Consider the following 17,523-nt stretch of genomic DNA (forward strand, 5'->3'; position numbering starts at 1 on the left):
TGAGGTATCGAGACATTTGTGCTGCCCATTACATTACAAACCACAGGAGAGGGCAAATTCTTCAGCAGGATAGCGCTCCTTCTCATACTTCAGCCTCCACATCAAAGTTCCTGAAAGCAAAGAAGGTCAAGGTGCTCCAGGATTGGCCAGCCCAGTCACCAGACATGAACATTGAGCTTGTCTGGGGTAAGATGAAGGAGAAGGAGGCATTGAAGATGAATCCAAATAATCTTGATGAACTCTGGGAGTCCTGCAAGAACGCTTTCTTTGCCATTTCAGATGACTTTATTAATAAGTTATTTAAGTCATTGCAGAGATGTATGGATGCAGTCCTCCAAGCTCATGGGAGTCATACACAATATTAATTCTCTTTCCACTGCACCATGACTTTATATTCTATACTGGACAAAAATTTTAAAAAGTCAGACTTTACTGTCCTAATTAAATAATTAAAAGATTGTTCATATTTTATATCGGTAAATGAAGCGTAATGTAGAGGCCTTTGCCTTTTATATAAGCCACTTCTGATATCAAATGATCAACTAGAAGTCAAGTTATTATTTGCTGTTCCTAAAACTTGCATAGGCGACAAGACTTTTGTCAGGTAGTGTAGATGTATGGGTGACATTTTTTTAGCTTGAAACCATGGTAATTCGTACTATGCAAGTCAACAGCTATTGGCACTTTCACAGTCTAAAAAAATACTGTATTATAGGCAAAGCAAAATGAACACCCATTAAGACTGATGACATACTAAATGTTAGCCTGTGTTGTTATCTGAAATCGTTGTTTGTTCCCAATATCACTATTAGAATGCCTCATGACAATCATGTTTATGACAGATTTATGACAAGTTATGTAATCTGAGATATGTCAAGTTGTCATGACAAAGACAATAACAGGTTGTGATGTATTTGTTTATGTCAAGTTGTCGTAACAATGTCACATTTGCATTTAAAATGACATAACTGAGTAGAAAATGACATAAATGACACTAAACAACAGTTGTCAAAAGCATGAATAAAATCGTATGTGTCACATCATGATTATAAATGTTTCATGACCCCTTCAAGTAAAATGTTACATTTTTTTTACAATTCTGTGTTTATATCTTATGATTCTGACCATTTTTTTCAGCTGAATGATGAATAAATTTATAGCACATTTTTATTTTTTTTATAATCCTTTTGATTTCATTTCTAAAATCCTTTTAATTGCAAGATAAAAAGTATTATTTCAGTATTTCACTACAGTATTTCCAGTTCGTAAATAAATTCATTCTCTCTATACTGAGCTTATAGCATTCATTTAAATTTTAATGCACATTTATATTGTTATTTATACAGGATATCCATAGGGTCTTAAATAATCTTAAAATGTCTTCAATTTTAAAAATTTACTTAAATTAAATTAACTGAAATATTGTGTTGTGAGACTCTATCATTTTAAACGGGTCTTAATTTTCATAAGTTCATGTAAAGCTACCCAATCGGACCAACACCCATCCAATCTCTAACATTCCATCTCAATAAAAGTTTATTAACTCTATTTGCCAACTCGATTTATATTTATAAACATAAGGTTTTATTATCATTCTTACAATAACATTTGTTTTTAATGTTTTTTTTTATGTTGTAACTAGGGATGTCCTGATCAGGTTTTTTTTACCATCGAGTCCGAGTCATTTGATTTTGAATATCTATCGAAACCCGATCCGATACTTCTATAATACATAAAAAAATATAAAGAAGAGCGAAGAAACATATCCAGGATGTTCCTTATTTTCTTATTCTATTTTTATTTAATGCACCTTATTTTAACATTTAACAAGTCTGGTAACAAACAGAGCACTTCTGTGAGGTAGCTTGAACAATCGAGTGATAAATAACATAAATTCTTCACATTTAGACTTTAGTGCAACTGTAAAACTAATATAAAAACAAATAGTACCTCATCTTAAAATACGCGGCAGACATGTGAACAGACATGTGAGAGATCTAGATATACATATATATTCGAGTCCTGATCTGAAGTTTATGTCCGATTCTGATCGAGTCTAAAACCGTGATCGGATCTGGACATCCCTAGTTTTAACTGGGACATTAGAAAAAAATCCTTTGCGTTTAGCCTTGTGCAAGTCTGAAATTTCATTCATAATGGTCTTAAAAAGTCTTAAATTTGACTTGATGAAACCTGTAGAAACCCTGTTTTAGTATGATTAAAAACAAATATTTAAATATTTGTTATAAATTAAAATAAGTATTTAAAATAAATACATTTGAAATAAAATAAAAAATAAATATTGTGTGCCTAAATAAATATTTTAAAAGATTTATTTCAATATTTTTGTAATACATTTTATTAAAATAATATCCTCATAATATTCTGCAATAAGAATCATATACTGTTCTATTTATAACCATTTACCTTATTCATAATTAATGATCTAACATGCACTGTCGAGATACTTCCTCACCTTTGAAGCGACCATGCATTTTGTTTTTCCCCAAGCCTGCCGCGTGCACACTTAATCCTGTTTCCACTGTCTAAACAGACGCTTTCATCTGTGGCACTGTTCATTAATTTTCTCCCTAACAGGTGGAAATAAAGCGCACCCGGTTTCCTCCCTAAGGAGGAAGAGCAGACGTCATTCAGAGACAGTGATCTGTTTTCCTCCGTGCTAATCTTTGCACAAGGGACTCGATATATGTTGGCCAGCCGTTTTTATTTGACTTGGTGCTCTGACATTTCATGCCAGTGTAACAATTGGGACAGCTGTATTTTAGGCAGCGTCCTACTTTCAGGCTTAAGTCTACAGCGTTTGCTCAAATCTGAAAGAGCGTGTGTGTCTCTTTTTGCTTTGCTGCTCTCTCTTTTGGAGTGGTTATTCTACCCCGGCTCAACTCACAGCGGTCTACTGTGTTTGCCCTTGAACGCTATTATGTAATGGGTTACGTAGCAGCATCTATCTGCGTGTTCTACCCAAATGTGCTTAGTAATGCTGGACTGCTGGTGAGTTTGGTAGATTAGAGACTGAAACGTCCCTTCTCCAGAGCTCAGCTGACCAGAGACTGCAATATTTGATATTATAATAATAATAATATATAATATCTATCTATCTATCTATCTATCTATCTATCTATCTATCTATCTATCTATCTATCTATCTATCTATCTATCTATCTATCTATCTATCTATCTATCTATCTATCTATCTATCTATCTATCTATCTATCTATCTATCTATCTATCTATCTATCTATACATGCATACATACATACATACATACAGTACATACATACAGTACATACATACATACATGCATGCATACATACATTCATGCATACATTCATTCATGCATACATACATGCATACATGCATACATGCATACATACACACACACACACACATACATACACATACACACACACACACTTCTAATTCTACTCTACTACTACTACTACTACTACTACTAATAATAATAAAAATAATAATAAATGTTAATAATAATAATATTAATAATAAAAAAAAAATAATATAATCATGTAGAACACTTTATTATAATACTATATTTATGGAGCACAAATTATTGCTTCATTTTGAAACATCTAAACCTACAGTAGTTTTATCACAAATATGTTGGATTGAATAGGAATAAATATTTCTATTGGATGACGATGACTCTTCATCATCATAATAGTATAAACTCACTGGCCACTTTATTAGGTACATCTGTCCAACTGCTCGTTAACACCAATTTCTAATCAGCCAAACACATGGCAGCAACTCAATGCATTTAGGCAGTTAGACATGGTCAAGACGATCTGCTGCAGTTCAAACCGAGCATCAGAATGAGGAAGAAAGGTGATTTAAGAGACTTTGAACGTGGCATGGTTGTTGGTGCCAGTCGGGCTGATCTGAGTATTTCAGAAACTGATGATCTACTGGGATTTACACACACAACCATCTCTAGGGTTTACAGAGAATGGTCTGAAAAAGAGAAAATATCCAGTGAGCGGCAGTTCTGTGGGCGCAAATGTCTTGTTGATGTCAGAGGAGAATGGCCAGACTGGTTCCAGCTGATAGAAAGACAACAGTAACTCAATTAACCACTCATGACAACCAAGGTATGCAGAAGAGCTTCTCTGAATGCACAACACATCCAACCTTGAGGCGGATGGGCTACAGCAGCAGAAGACCACACCTCGGGTGCTGCTCCTGTCAGCTAAGAACAGAAAAATGAGGCTACACTTCACACAGGCTCACCAAAATTGGACAATAGAAGATTGGAAAAACGATGCCTGGTCTGATGAGTCTCGATTTGACATTCAGATAGTAAGGTCAGAATTTGGCGTCAACAACATGAAAGCATGGATCCATCCAGCCTTGTATCAACAGTTCAGGCTGGTAGTGTCGTGTAATGGTGTGGGGGATATTTTCTTGGCACACTTTGGGTCCATTAGTACCAATTGAGCATCATGTCAACGCCCCAGCCTACAGGATTGTTGCTGACCATGTCCATCTCTTTATGACACCATGTCATAAAGCGCGAATCATCTCAGACTAGTTTCTTGAACATGACAATGAGTTCACTGTTCTCAAATGGCCTTCACAGTCACCAGAACTCAATCCAATAGAGCACCTTTGGGATGTGGTGGAACTGGAGATTCGCATCATGGATGTGCAGTTTTCCAGTACCTTGTTGAATCTAAGCCATGAAGGATTTAGGCAGTTTTAAAGGCAAATGTGGTATAGCCCGGTACTAGTAAGGTGTACCTAAAAAAAGTGGCCGTTGAGTGTAGAATATATAATAATTAAGCATATTCCTGAAGTAAATATTTTCTTCTGTCTCCAGAGCTCAGACTGCAATTTTTGAATGCTCATCTTATAATTGAATATGTCTATTTATTTGCATTGTTTATTTTATTTTGGCACATACGTTTATGATTAGTTTTTAATAAAAATTAAAAATCTGTAACACTTTATTTCAAGTCACAATTTTATAGCTCAATAAACTAGCTGCTCATTAATAGTAAGTAAGGTGTAATTTGGGTTTAGGTTTTGAGTAGGAAGTCATACAGAAACTGTTAATATTGCAATAATAGTTAGGTAATAAGCCAGTAGTTAATAGCATGAATTGTGACTTAAACTTATGTTACCCTTAAATCTTCTAAAAGTCATCATGAAACCAAAACATGACATTTTTACATTTTTAATACACTTTACAGGTGTTATCTATGATTTTATTACCAAAAATGTGTTATAATGTGTATAACTTTTTATTAAAAACTCCAATCCACATTACATTTCATGGTATAATAATAATAATAATAATAATAACAACAATAATAATAATAATAATAAAAGGGTGGTGCAGTGGTTAGCACTAACTGTCTTCTTTCAAAGAAATCAGAAGTCAGCTTTTTCCAACCACTCCAAGCAATCATGTTGAGATGCTCCATACAACCGAATCAATTCTTGATGTATAAAATCAAATCTCGTTCTACATTTCCTCACCCATTTCCTATTGCACTCAGAGCCATGTAGCATTTCAGAAGTAAATGGGTTGTAAACGCTATTTCACGCTGACTTAGCGGCACCAAATGGAATTGAAAAAGGGATTGTTTCCAAAATAAAGACATGTGTGCATATGTGTTGCCAGGTCTCATTCCCCAACACCAGCAGAGTATGTATGCAGGCGGTGCTGGAGTACCTCTACACCAATCAGCTGTCGCCCATGGCAGACCTGGACCCAATGGAGCTGATCGCCCTGGCCAACAGACTGTGCCTTCCACGGCTCATCGCTCTCACAGGTGAGTCCATTGCCAACACACGCCCTCTACAATGCCAGTAGATCACTCTGTAAAACCCAAAGGTGAAATTTTATTTTATTTTATTTTATTTTATTTTATTTTATTTTATTTTATTTTATTTTATTTTATTTTATTTTATTTTATTTTATTTTATTTTATTTTATTTTATTTTATTTAAATGTATTACTCTGTAAAACCAACAGTAAAATAAAACCAAATTAAATAAAATTTATTGTATTGTATTTTACTTTTGGGTTTTACTAAGCGATTAATTTAATTTAATTTAATTTAATTAAATTTCATTGGTTAATTTAACTTATACGTTTTAAAAAGTTCATTGAACTTAAAGGAATAGTTCACTTAAAAATGGAAAATTACTCACTATTTACTCTCCCTCAAGTGATGTCAGAAATATTTATCTCTTCTGTTGAACACAAAAGAAGATAGTTTGAAGAAAGCTGAAAATCTGTAAGCACTGACTTCCATAGTAGGAAAAACAAATACCATGAAGTGTGAGTAATCGATGCCAGAGCTTTCATGTTTGGGTGAACTATCCCTTTGATGGAAATAAGTTATTTGAACTCAACTTTTATTGTTTTTATTTTGACTCTTCTAAAGCATAAAACCATCATAATATGTTTGCAGATATTTAAGAAACATGCCAAGTGAACATACTTGTTTATCTGAAAAACAATGCTGAATACATTGTGCTTTGAACATTTCCGTACCGGAAAGTCTTGAAAATATCTTTGTTTTGGTCCCTTTAACCTGCCCAACGCCAGTTTAGCCAATTATATTTCAGCACCCCGGGTTGCCTTGGTGTGATTCATTAAGTCATAAAGGCTCTAAAAGTATGCATCCACAATTCAGAGTTCCACATGAGGTGGTTATTAATTAGCAAATAATATAAATTTTACAAATTTTAACATTAGGTGAGCAGGTTAGATTGTAACCCTGTGTCCTAACAACACGCTACATGACAAGATTTGCAGTGATAAACAATTGGGCTGTTGCACCAGCCAAAACACATCAGAAATGTAAATACAGCCATTCAGAAGCACAGAATATTGCACTCACTGCACTCCAACAAAATGATAAGGTTTATAATTTAATTAATACATATTACACCTCTTTAACATTATTAAATGTAGATGCTAGTCACAGTTCTAAAGTTACATTTCAAACAGTTTATTTTATTTTCAACATCTGAGGTGAACTATCTGCTGCTGCTTTCAGTAGTATGGAAATAAATTTCACATAAAAAACTCACATTATTAGCATTTAACACTGAATAAAGCACATGAGGTGTACCTGAGGTGATCATTGGCAGTGTATCCTGTTGTTCAGCTGCAGGAAATAAAAGCCGTTTCTAAAATATAAATTTCAGGTTTTGGTTAGAACAAAAACTCCAATAGAATTAGATTTGGGTCAAATAAAACAAACGCAACTTTTGTGAAAACTAACAAAAATAAAAATAGATAAACGTGAAAAAAAAAACACTTAAATACAAAACAATCACCTAAACTGCAAAAATAGAAACATTGTCTTCAGATAGTTTTGTTCAGGAAATTGCGAAGAAAATTCTTTCTTGCAATTGCGTGTTCGTAGACTTATAATTTGGAGCTTTTTTCAGAATTGTGTGTTTTATATCTCAAAGTTGCGAAAGGAAAAAAATTGAGGTTTGAATTTTTTTTTTTTTTGAAAATCCACATTATTATTTCTCAATTTTAACAATATTTCTCTCAGTTAGACAGAGCCTAATGGTGCTTTTGAATGATACCGTATCACACTTTCCACAAAAAAATATTAAGCAGCCACACACTTTTCAACATTGATAATAATAATAATAATAATAATAATAATAATTGTTTCTTGAGCAGCCAATCATCATATTAGAATAATTTCTAAAGGATTGTGTGACAATGAAAATGAAAGAAAAACAAATTCACCTTTAAATCACAAAAATAAATAAGATTTTATACTTTATTCAATACAAAAAACACTTATTTTAAAATTGTAATATTATTTCATTTAATTATTTTTTGCAGAATTTTTCATTAAATGAATGCAGCCTTGGTAAGCAGAATAGGTGTTCTGAAAGGTAAATTACCACAGTGTCTGTAGGGGATTGCAACATCCTACAAGACGCACTCAAAAGCACACTTTGAGTAAAAAATAGAAAATGGTTGATGGACTGATGTTTTGTTAATCTTATCTTTTACACTTTTATTTTAAGTAATATCACATATCAATGCTGTAATTTGTATATGCATCTAAAAATATTCTTAATAATTTTGATGTAATGGGCTTTTTTATTTTCTCTAAGAATTGGGAATTTATGTCTTGTGATTTTAGAGTTTTGGTCAGAAAAATGTAGGCTTTCTAGGACTTTCTCACAGTTTACATCTGTGTACGTCTTGCAGTTCTGAGATTTTTTTCTCAGATTTGTGTTTTTATATCTCAGTTCCTTAAAGTATATTTATTTTTAATTTTTTATTTTAACTATTAAACTAACTATTATTTAACTATTATTCATTATTAAAACAGATTGTTAATGGTGGATAAAATTTTTCTCTCTGAGTCTAATGGTACCTTTGAATGATATCACACTTTCCACAAAAAATAAAAATAAAAATTAAGCAGCCAACACTTTTCAACACTGATGATAATAATAATAAATGTTTCTTGACCAGCAAAACATCATATTAGAATAATTTCAGAAGGATCACGTGACTGAAGAAAAAAAATCAGCTTTAAATCATAAAAATAAATAAGATTTTATACTTCATTCATAAGAAAACAAGTATTTTTAAATTGTGATATTATTTCACATTTTTACTGTATTTGTAATTAAATAAATGCAGCTTTGGTGAGCAAAATAGGTGTTCTGAAAGGTAAATTACCACAGTGTCTGTAGGGGATTGCAACATCCTACAACACACACTGAAAGCACACAAACACAACACACATGCTCCTCCTCAAGCACAGGGCAGAGCCGCTCGGCCACCTCAGACTCAAAGCAAACAGGCCTTTTAGCCATTTCGCTCAGTGTTGCTAAGCAACGAGCGATGTCAAGGTGCCAAATTAAAGAGGACGTCTCCGCAGAGCTTTGTGTGGCATACACTACAATCTGTCCGGCAGACGTCATCTAATGACGCGGCGGTGACAGGCTGAAATTTATCTGTGACTCCAGATGCAGCTATTTACCTCAGCTTTTGCGTAGCCTGCACCGCCCCAGAGGGAAAACATTTTCTCTATCTTTTTTTTTTTTTTTTTGTGCGTCAGATTATTTACAGTCTGCAAGAGTAGCAAAGCATAGGATGAAATATTATTCTGGGTAAATATGCTGCTGTGGTGCTTTGTGTGGAAACTTATTTCTGAGCATCGGATGAAATATCGTTCTTTTTAAACAATGCTTTTAATGCCAGGCATATTTGTTCCTGCCAAGGAATAAGTAATAAATGATTAATGCAGCTTTCTATCACTATTATGATTTTTTTAAAGATTATATCACACCACTGTTGTTGTTTTTGTTTTCTGGATATCCAGGCTATTTGGAATTGTAATTTTTCTAGGCTTAATTTTCTCTGAATTGTGCATTTATATCTCGCAATTTGTAGTTTAAACTTTTTTCTTAGAATTGTGTCTATTTCCTGCAATAAGCTACATGCACACAGACTTTTAATTTCAGCCAGCCAGTGAATTGTCTGCAAAATTGCCAAGTTTAAGGTCTAATTTCTTTAAAAATCATTGAGCTTCACTGCCTGATATATACGATATGACGTGGGTCTTAAATCATACAAGAAGCACTGCATTAAATTCCATTTCCCCCCTTCATGTCTTTAAAATATGACAATTTATTTTACCAGTGTTTTTCGCTTGCCTGCTGATCTGGACGGCACTAGCGATTACACGGTCTTTTATCTTGTTTTACGCTTGACCAACTAAATAGATGCTTAAGTCTATTTAACTGAATGTAGTAATGACATTACAATATCAATGCTGTAAAAGGAACCTTATGAAATTAAAAATAGTCACACTATAACCTTTCACCAGAAGTTTATTATTGGCTGAAAAACACTAGCTGTGCATATCCCCCATTGCAAATTTAAAAGCTTTCACACTTTCTTTCATGCAATTTTTAATTTAAAAGTAAATTATGAATGGATATAAATTCAAAAATGCTAGACGTGAATCTTTTTCTCACAAATATTCTTCAATTGTTGCTTTTTTTTTTATTCTGACATTTTTCCTCTCTCAAAACTTTGAATTTACCATGCAACCGCAAATTTATAAACTCTTGCAATTGTTTTTTTTTTTTCATTTTTTAAAATAATTTTTATGTTAAATGTAATGACTCTAATGACTTCTCAAAGTTCTGACTTTATTTCTCTAAATTTAGATTTTTTTTTCTCGATTGTGCACTTCTAGCCCTTCTCGAAATTCTAGGTTTATATTCCACAGTTCTAACTTTTCCCAGGAATTACAAAATTAAATTTCACAATTGTAAGTTTATAAATCAAAATTGTGAGACAAAATCATGTTACAAAATCATGTCTAATAATTCATTAGAATTATTTTTTTTTTAGAAGCATTTTTTCTTAGTGTTATGATTTTAAATATGTGAAGTAATCAAATGAAGTATAAAATCGTCTTTATTTCTGTGATTTAAAGCTACATTTTTTATTTCTCCAATCTTCAGTGTCACATGATACTTTAGAAATTAGTCTAATATGATATGACAATTGGAGAAATGAAAATTCAGCTTTAAATCTCATAAATAAATGATTTTATACACTAGAAAAAAGTTTACTCAACTTAAAATTTTAAGACATTGAAACTCAATTGGGTTGGGGTGAAATTGGGTTGGGTTGTCATTGGGTTGAAACTCAAATGTCCTGAAGTTTGTTGCCTTGAAATTTAAAGTTGGATCAACTCTATTTTTAAGGCCGTCACACACCGGATGCGTTGCTCAGCGCTTCGACACGGCGCGCACATGACAGTGGAAAGTATCGCACACCAGATGCGCACCTTCGCATGCTATTTTAAATGAAACTATTCAGATGGCAGTCTGTGGCGCGGCAGAAAAATGAACAGTGTCCTGAGTCGTGGCTGGGCGCCGCGGACAGCCGCAAACTTGCAGTGCCGGTGTGTGTACCCTGATAATACCCGAGCGGCGCTTCTGGTGTGTGACCTCCTTTACAGTGTACTTCATTCGATAAGAAAACAATTATTTTAAAATTGTAATATTATTTCACAGTTTTTAAATCATACACTGTAAAAATATAACAAAAAGTCATGACAACAAATAATTTTATGATGCTTTAACTTATTTCAATAAGTTAATCAGGTTTGAACTATTTTTATATAAAATTTTACATAATATTTTTGGTCAGTTTGATTAATGTAAGTCGAGATGAATGAAGTTAATTTCCTTCATTTTACTTCGGCTTAGTCCCTCTATTCATCAGGGGTTGCAGAATCAACCGCTAACTTATCCAGCATATGTTTTACACAGCGGATGCCCTTCCAGCTGCAACCCAGTTCTGGGAAACATCCATACACACTTATTCACACACATATATGGCCAATTTAGCTTACCCAATTCACCCATAGCACATGTCTTTGGACTTGTGGGGGAAACTGAAGCACCTGGAGGAAACCCACGCGAACTCAGGAAGAACATGCAAACTCCACACAGAAATGCCAACTGACCCAGCCGGAACTCGAACCAGTGATCTTCTTGCTGTGAGGCGACAGTGCTAACCACTGAGCCACAGTGTTGCTCGAGAAGTTAATTTGATTCAACTAAATGATTTAAGACAGCAAGATTTTTGTTTACTGCGCAGTTAAGAAAATATTGCAATGAATAATGAGATTTTAAAGTGTGATTGCAAGAAGTAAAACTTGTAAATCTAAGCAAGAAATGCTGATCTAAATGTGCCTTCTGCTTAACAGATGTTTTCTCTCCTCAGAGCAATACGCCGTGAGCGAGTTACTAAAAGCATCTAAAGATGGACAGGACATTGACGGAGAGGTACTTACCTATCTGGAGCTCGCTCAGGTACGTCTATACTTCATTATTAAAACAGATTGTTAATAGTGGATAGAAGTAAATGTCTGTGCTGTGATTATTACAATTAACCACTCAAACATTTAAGGGCACCTATGATGAAAATCAACTTGTGTAAGCTGTTTGGACAGAACTGTATAAGCCTGAAACCCAATAAGCCTGAAGCCTGAAACCCAATAAGCTTCTTTTTTTTCATTTTATTTCCTGACGTTAAAATAGGATCCAAATCCCTGTAATTTTGAAGCCCACCATAACGTAACGTAGGAGTGTGATTTTCCCCACCCTCCGAATTGATTGACAGGCGCCATGTTTCTATAATAACATGTATACACATGTCCATAGATCATTTTTTTGCAAAGATTAAAATATGTTACAACTCTTTGTGATTTTTATACGTTTTTAATGTTTTTAAATTAGCAAGCATGTTTGTAATAAAGACAGTAAAATGGATAACTAATTAATAACCGCTATAATCAACACGGCCGCATGGTGTCAGTAATCGCTAATATACATGTCTGTGTGTGTACTGCAAACGGCATTTGTGTGTGACTCATCATTTCAGAAAGGCTTGAATAAACTCCACAACAAATACATGACAACTTAATTGGTTTGACTAATGTATTTCAGCTTCATTCAAGTCTGTCTCTGTCACTGACTGCTGTTTATTTGACATAACGCACGATGAGAATCAGACACGCACTTGGGAATGTTGGGCGAGGAGAAGCAGCTCATTTGGATTTAAAACCACAGGCTACAAAAACAGCTAAACTGTATTCAAACACCAAAATGGGCAGATTCTGGAGGCTGTAATGAGTTATCTGATAGGTATTTTGAGCAGAAACTTTACAGACACATTCTGGAGACACCAAAGGCTTATCTTACATCCTATAAAAGGGGTAAAATAGGTGCCCTTTAAAACTTATAATCTTGAAGTATATACACAAAGAAATGTCATGAGTAAGCATTTACACTGTAAAACCCAACAGTCAGCTTTATTAAATTAAATGAGTGTAGTTAACTCAAAATTGACAGAAAGTTAATTCTACTCATTTGAAAAGAGTTTTGAACTCTGTTGAACGTAATGAGTTAATTAAATACCTCATTACTTCAAGTTAAATGGAGTAAGTTCACAGTACTCATATAGATTAGTTTAACTCAAATGGTTTGTAGCAATCGGTTTCCTCAAACAGTTTGAGTTGCTTTAACTTATTGAGTTCTACAGTACTCGGTTGGTTTGAGTTCTCTTTATTTATTGGGTTTTATTGTGCTCATATTGCTTCATTTACTCAAATGGAGCAAGTTCACAGTACGCAATTAGGATTAGTTTTTGAACTTAAATCGTTTGTTGCAATCGGTTTCCTCAAACGGTTTGAGTTTCCTTAACTTTTTGGGTTTTACAGTGTAGTAATATATTTTTAGATTAACGAGTCCATTGATTTAAATGTTGTTTTTGTCATTAATTATATAAAATGTTATATCATTATAAAATATATTATTATACAAATAAATATATTAGTGCTGTGGAACATAGACTTGATATGATGAAGTTGGAGTAAATGACTCAATATTAAAATTACAAATTAGAGTAATTTTTTTTGCAGTTAGATTTATTAATTTGGTATTCCTCTCATGCTAAAATCATTAACATATATAAATATAAATATACAAATATATATATTTGTATATATATATATATATATATATATATATATATATATATATATATATATATATATATATATATATATATATATATATATATATATATATATATATAGCGCTTTACTTTTTCCACATTTTTTATGTTACAGCCTTATTCCAAAATGGATTAAATTCATTTATTTTCTTAAAATACTACACACAATACCCATAATGACAATGTGAAAAAATATTTTTTTAAATTGTTGCAAATTTATTAAAAATAAAAAAGCTGAAAAATCACATGTACATATGTATTCACAGTCTTTGCTCAATACTTTGTTGATGACCTTTGGCAGCAATTACAGCCTCAAGTCTTTTTGAATATGATGCCACAAGCTTGGCACGCCTGTCTTTGGAAATTTTTGCAGTTTGCCGTTCCTTCCATTCCTCTTTGCAGTACCTCTCAGGCTCTATCAGGTTGGATGGGAAGCGACGGTGTACAGCCATTTTCAGATCTCTCCAGAGATGTTCAATAGGATTTAGGTCTGGGCTCTGGCTGGGCCACTCAAGGACATTCACTGAGTTGTTGTGAAGCCACTCCATTGATATTTTGGCGATCTTGGCGTTGCCCCAGTCTGAGGTCAAGAGCATTCTGAAGCAGGTTTTCATTCAGGATGTCTCTGTACATTGCTGCATTCATCTTTCCCTCTATCCTGACTAGTCTTCCAGTCCCTGCTGTTGAAAAACATCCCCACAGCATGATGCTGCCACCACCATGCTTCACTGTAGGGACGGTATTAGCCTGGTGATGAGCGGTGCCTGGTTTTCTCCAAACGTAACTTCTGGCATTCACTCCAAAGAGTTTAATTTTAGTCTCATCAGACCAGAGAATTTTGTTTCTGATGGTCTGAGAGTCCTTCAGATACCTTTTGGCAAATTCCAGGCGGGGAGTGGCTTCCGTCTGGCCACTCTACCATACAGGCCTGATTGGTGGATTGCTGCACAGATGGTTGTCCCTCTGTTAGGTTTTCCTCTCTCCACAGAAGAACGCTGGAGGTCAGACAAAGTGACCATCAGGTTATTGGTCACCTCCCTGACTAAGGCCCTTCTCCCCGATCACTTAGCTTAGATGTCCGGCCAGCTCTAGGAAGAGTCCTGGTGGTTCCAAACATCTTCAACTTACAGATGATGGAGGCCACGGTGCTCATTGGAACTTTCAGAGCAGCAGAAATTTTTCTGTAACCTTCCCCAGCCCTGTGCCTCAAGACAATCCTGTCTTGGAGGTCTACAGATAATTCCTTTGTCTTCATGCTTGGTTTGTGCTTTGACATGCACTGTCAACCCTGGGACCTTATATAGACAGGTGTATGCCTTTTCAAATCAACTGAATTTACCACAGTTGAACTCCAATTAAGCTGCTGAAACATCTCAAGAATGTCAGTGGAAACAGAATGTAATCCATTTTGGACTAAGGCTGAAACAAACAAATGTGGAAAAAGTGAAGCGCTATAAATACTTTCTGGATGCACTGTACATATACACAGTATAATTTGATTAACTGAGATATTTTAACAAGATCCACATTAATCAGAAATGTATCTTAATATGTGTTATATGTGCCCTGCCATAGTAAATATTATGAAATAAAATGTAACCATTTTAAAACATGCAATTAAAGACATTTACTGCAAATGACTGGCAACATTACTAGTAAATACTGTAAACTACTATAGTACTGTATTTTAGGAGCATTCAAAAACAATAAAATCAGATCTAATCTACAGATGAAGAATACAGAAGATATTAATCAGCAGTAATAGCACATCTGTATACATCTGGTATTTTGTTATAACTGGAATTGTCATTTATTTATCATGCCAGTCTAAAAGCTACATATAGAAGAATCCTTTAAGCAATCATGAATGTTGTTATAGGTCATCATATATAATTTTTTTACTATAAATGTGATAATACCTGTAGTATTTTGTAAGAAAATATATTATTGAAGATTACAGGATGACAGCCTTTGTTTACAGTAATAATATTCCAGTATTTAGACTCAACGGTAGTCTGTCTGTTTATCATGTAAACAATGTCAACGTCCTGTTTTTTTTTTTTTCTTTTTTCATTCTGTTGTTTTGATGACAGTTCCATAATGCTAATCAACTCGCTGCCTGGTGTTTACACCACATCTGCACCCATTACAACAGGATATGTGCCAATTATCGCAAAGAGATCAAGTCCAAATCGCCGGGTAAGAGCATTTCCTCAACAATTTACAGTATGAGACAGATTCAAACCATGTGGGATTTAAAGCACCTGTAGTAACATGAACTCCATTTCATTACATAGACGTAAATTTGAGAACTTTTCTCATATGTAAGAAGTTTTCTTAAAGGAACAGTTAACCCAAATATGAAAATGATCCCATGATTTACTCATCCTAAAGCAGTTATAGCTGTATAGAATTTCTATTTTCATACAAACAAAATTGGTTACACAATTTGATTCTGAAGGCAGTCACAAACACACAGGAGTGAAAATATCCATGCCTTTTATGTTGAATGCACTTATTATGGGAATATTTTTTACTTCTGGGTGAACAGTTTTTTTTTTAATGGATGATTTAGAAAAAAAAAGTTTAAAGTCTTCATTCTGAGACGTTTTTTTTTACTGATTACAGAAATAAAGACATTTTGAAAAATGTTCACACTGCTCTTTTTGTACAGACCAACTTTTTGGAGGGTGGGGGATAGTAATTTATAGATTTTTTTGTCAAATATACTCTAATTATATTAAAAATTTGAAGAAAAAGTACTGTAAACATAGGGTTTTAATTTTTTTTGTGTTCCCATGATCAGCTGCTAAATTCAAATCTGCTTTTCCTATTGCAGAGCCATAGAAAGACGTGTTCACCACTCTCTAAATGTATCAGTCTTTTTAAACAAATAGGTTTTTATTTAGGTTTCAGACATTTAAAAACACAAAAAAGTACTAGTAAAAACATAACATTTATGGTTTATAAATACACCCTGATGTCTGTGGTTATAATTATGGTATAAACACATACATACATCGGTTTCCCCCACAGTCCAAAGACTTGCGCTGTAGTTTAATTGAATAAGCTAAATAGGCCTTGGGATGGGCAAACTCGTCTTGCACAGTTTAGCTCCAACACTAACCAAACACACCTGAACTTGCTAATCAGTGTCTTCAAACACACCTGCTTATAGAATTCTAGTCCCTCCAGGACCGAGTTTGCACACCCCTGCCTTAGTGTAAGTGTGTGAATGAGTGTGTATGGATGTTTTCCAGTACTGCGTTGCAGCTGGAAGGGCATCCGCTGTGTAAAACATATACTGAATAAGTTGGCGGTTCATTCTGCTGTGGGGACCCCTGATGAATAAAGGAATTAAGCCGAAGGAAAATGAATAAATGAATCAAATAACCTTAGTCATCTCAACTTGCATCAATTAAACTCACTTAAAGTTAAACTACATTGTAAAAAATGCTGGCTTCCACACAATTTCTTCATGTTGTCCCAACGCAAATCGATTAAGTTTACTTAATAGTTTTTACAAATTTAAGTGGATTGAACATACACTCATGAATCGTATTGATTCAACTCAAATAAGCAGTTTGAACAAGCAGCAAAAATCAATGTTTGAGTGTATGTATAAACAGGGCTTGACATTAACAGACACCCACACTAGCCACTTTGGCTGGTTGAAAATTATTTTTAAATTGACAGAGCTGCCTCGTCCCAGATAATTAGAATTTTATTTTAAGACCGTTTGTCAATATGCGTGCAAATGTGAACTTAGAACCGTAAGAACGAAAGCACGATTGATAACTCTTTGGATGAGCAAAAGAAAGCAGGTGAATCCCGAATGAGAGGATGATCAGGTGCATGGTGAGACACAGGCGATCCTCGCTCACTGACATTGTGAGTGAGGCTCAGCTGATGTGATGCGCGCAAGTGCTTAAAAACTTCTG

The 17,523-nt window shown here is 34.0% G+C and overlaps 1 protein-coding gene across 1 annotated transcript in view; it reads left to right on the top strand.

Moving 5' to 3' along the window:
* rhobtb1 (Rho related BTB domain containing 1) overlaps nt 1–17,523 on the top strand; it is a 42,545-nt gene that overhangs the window by 22,890 nt on the left and 2,132 nt on the right. The window contains exons 7-9 of the mRNA XM_056469815.1: nt 5,663–5,813; nt 11,789–11,877; nt 15,676–15,781. Of these exons, the coding sequence (XP_056325790.1) occupies nt 5,663–5,813; nt 11,789–11,877; nt 15,676–15,781 (346 nt within the window). The remainder of the gene's footprint in view (nt 1–5,662; nt 5,814–11,788; nt 11,878–15,675; nt 15,782–17,523) is intronic.

This window comes from Danio aesculapii, chromosome 12 (genome assembly GCF_903798145.1).
Source record: "Danio aesculapii chromosome 12, fDanAes4.1, whole genome shotgun sequence".
Classification (NCBI taxonomy): Eukaryota; Metazoa; Chordata; class Actinopteri; order Cypriniformes; family Danionidae; genus Danio; species Danio aesculapii.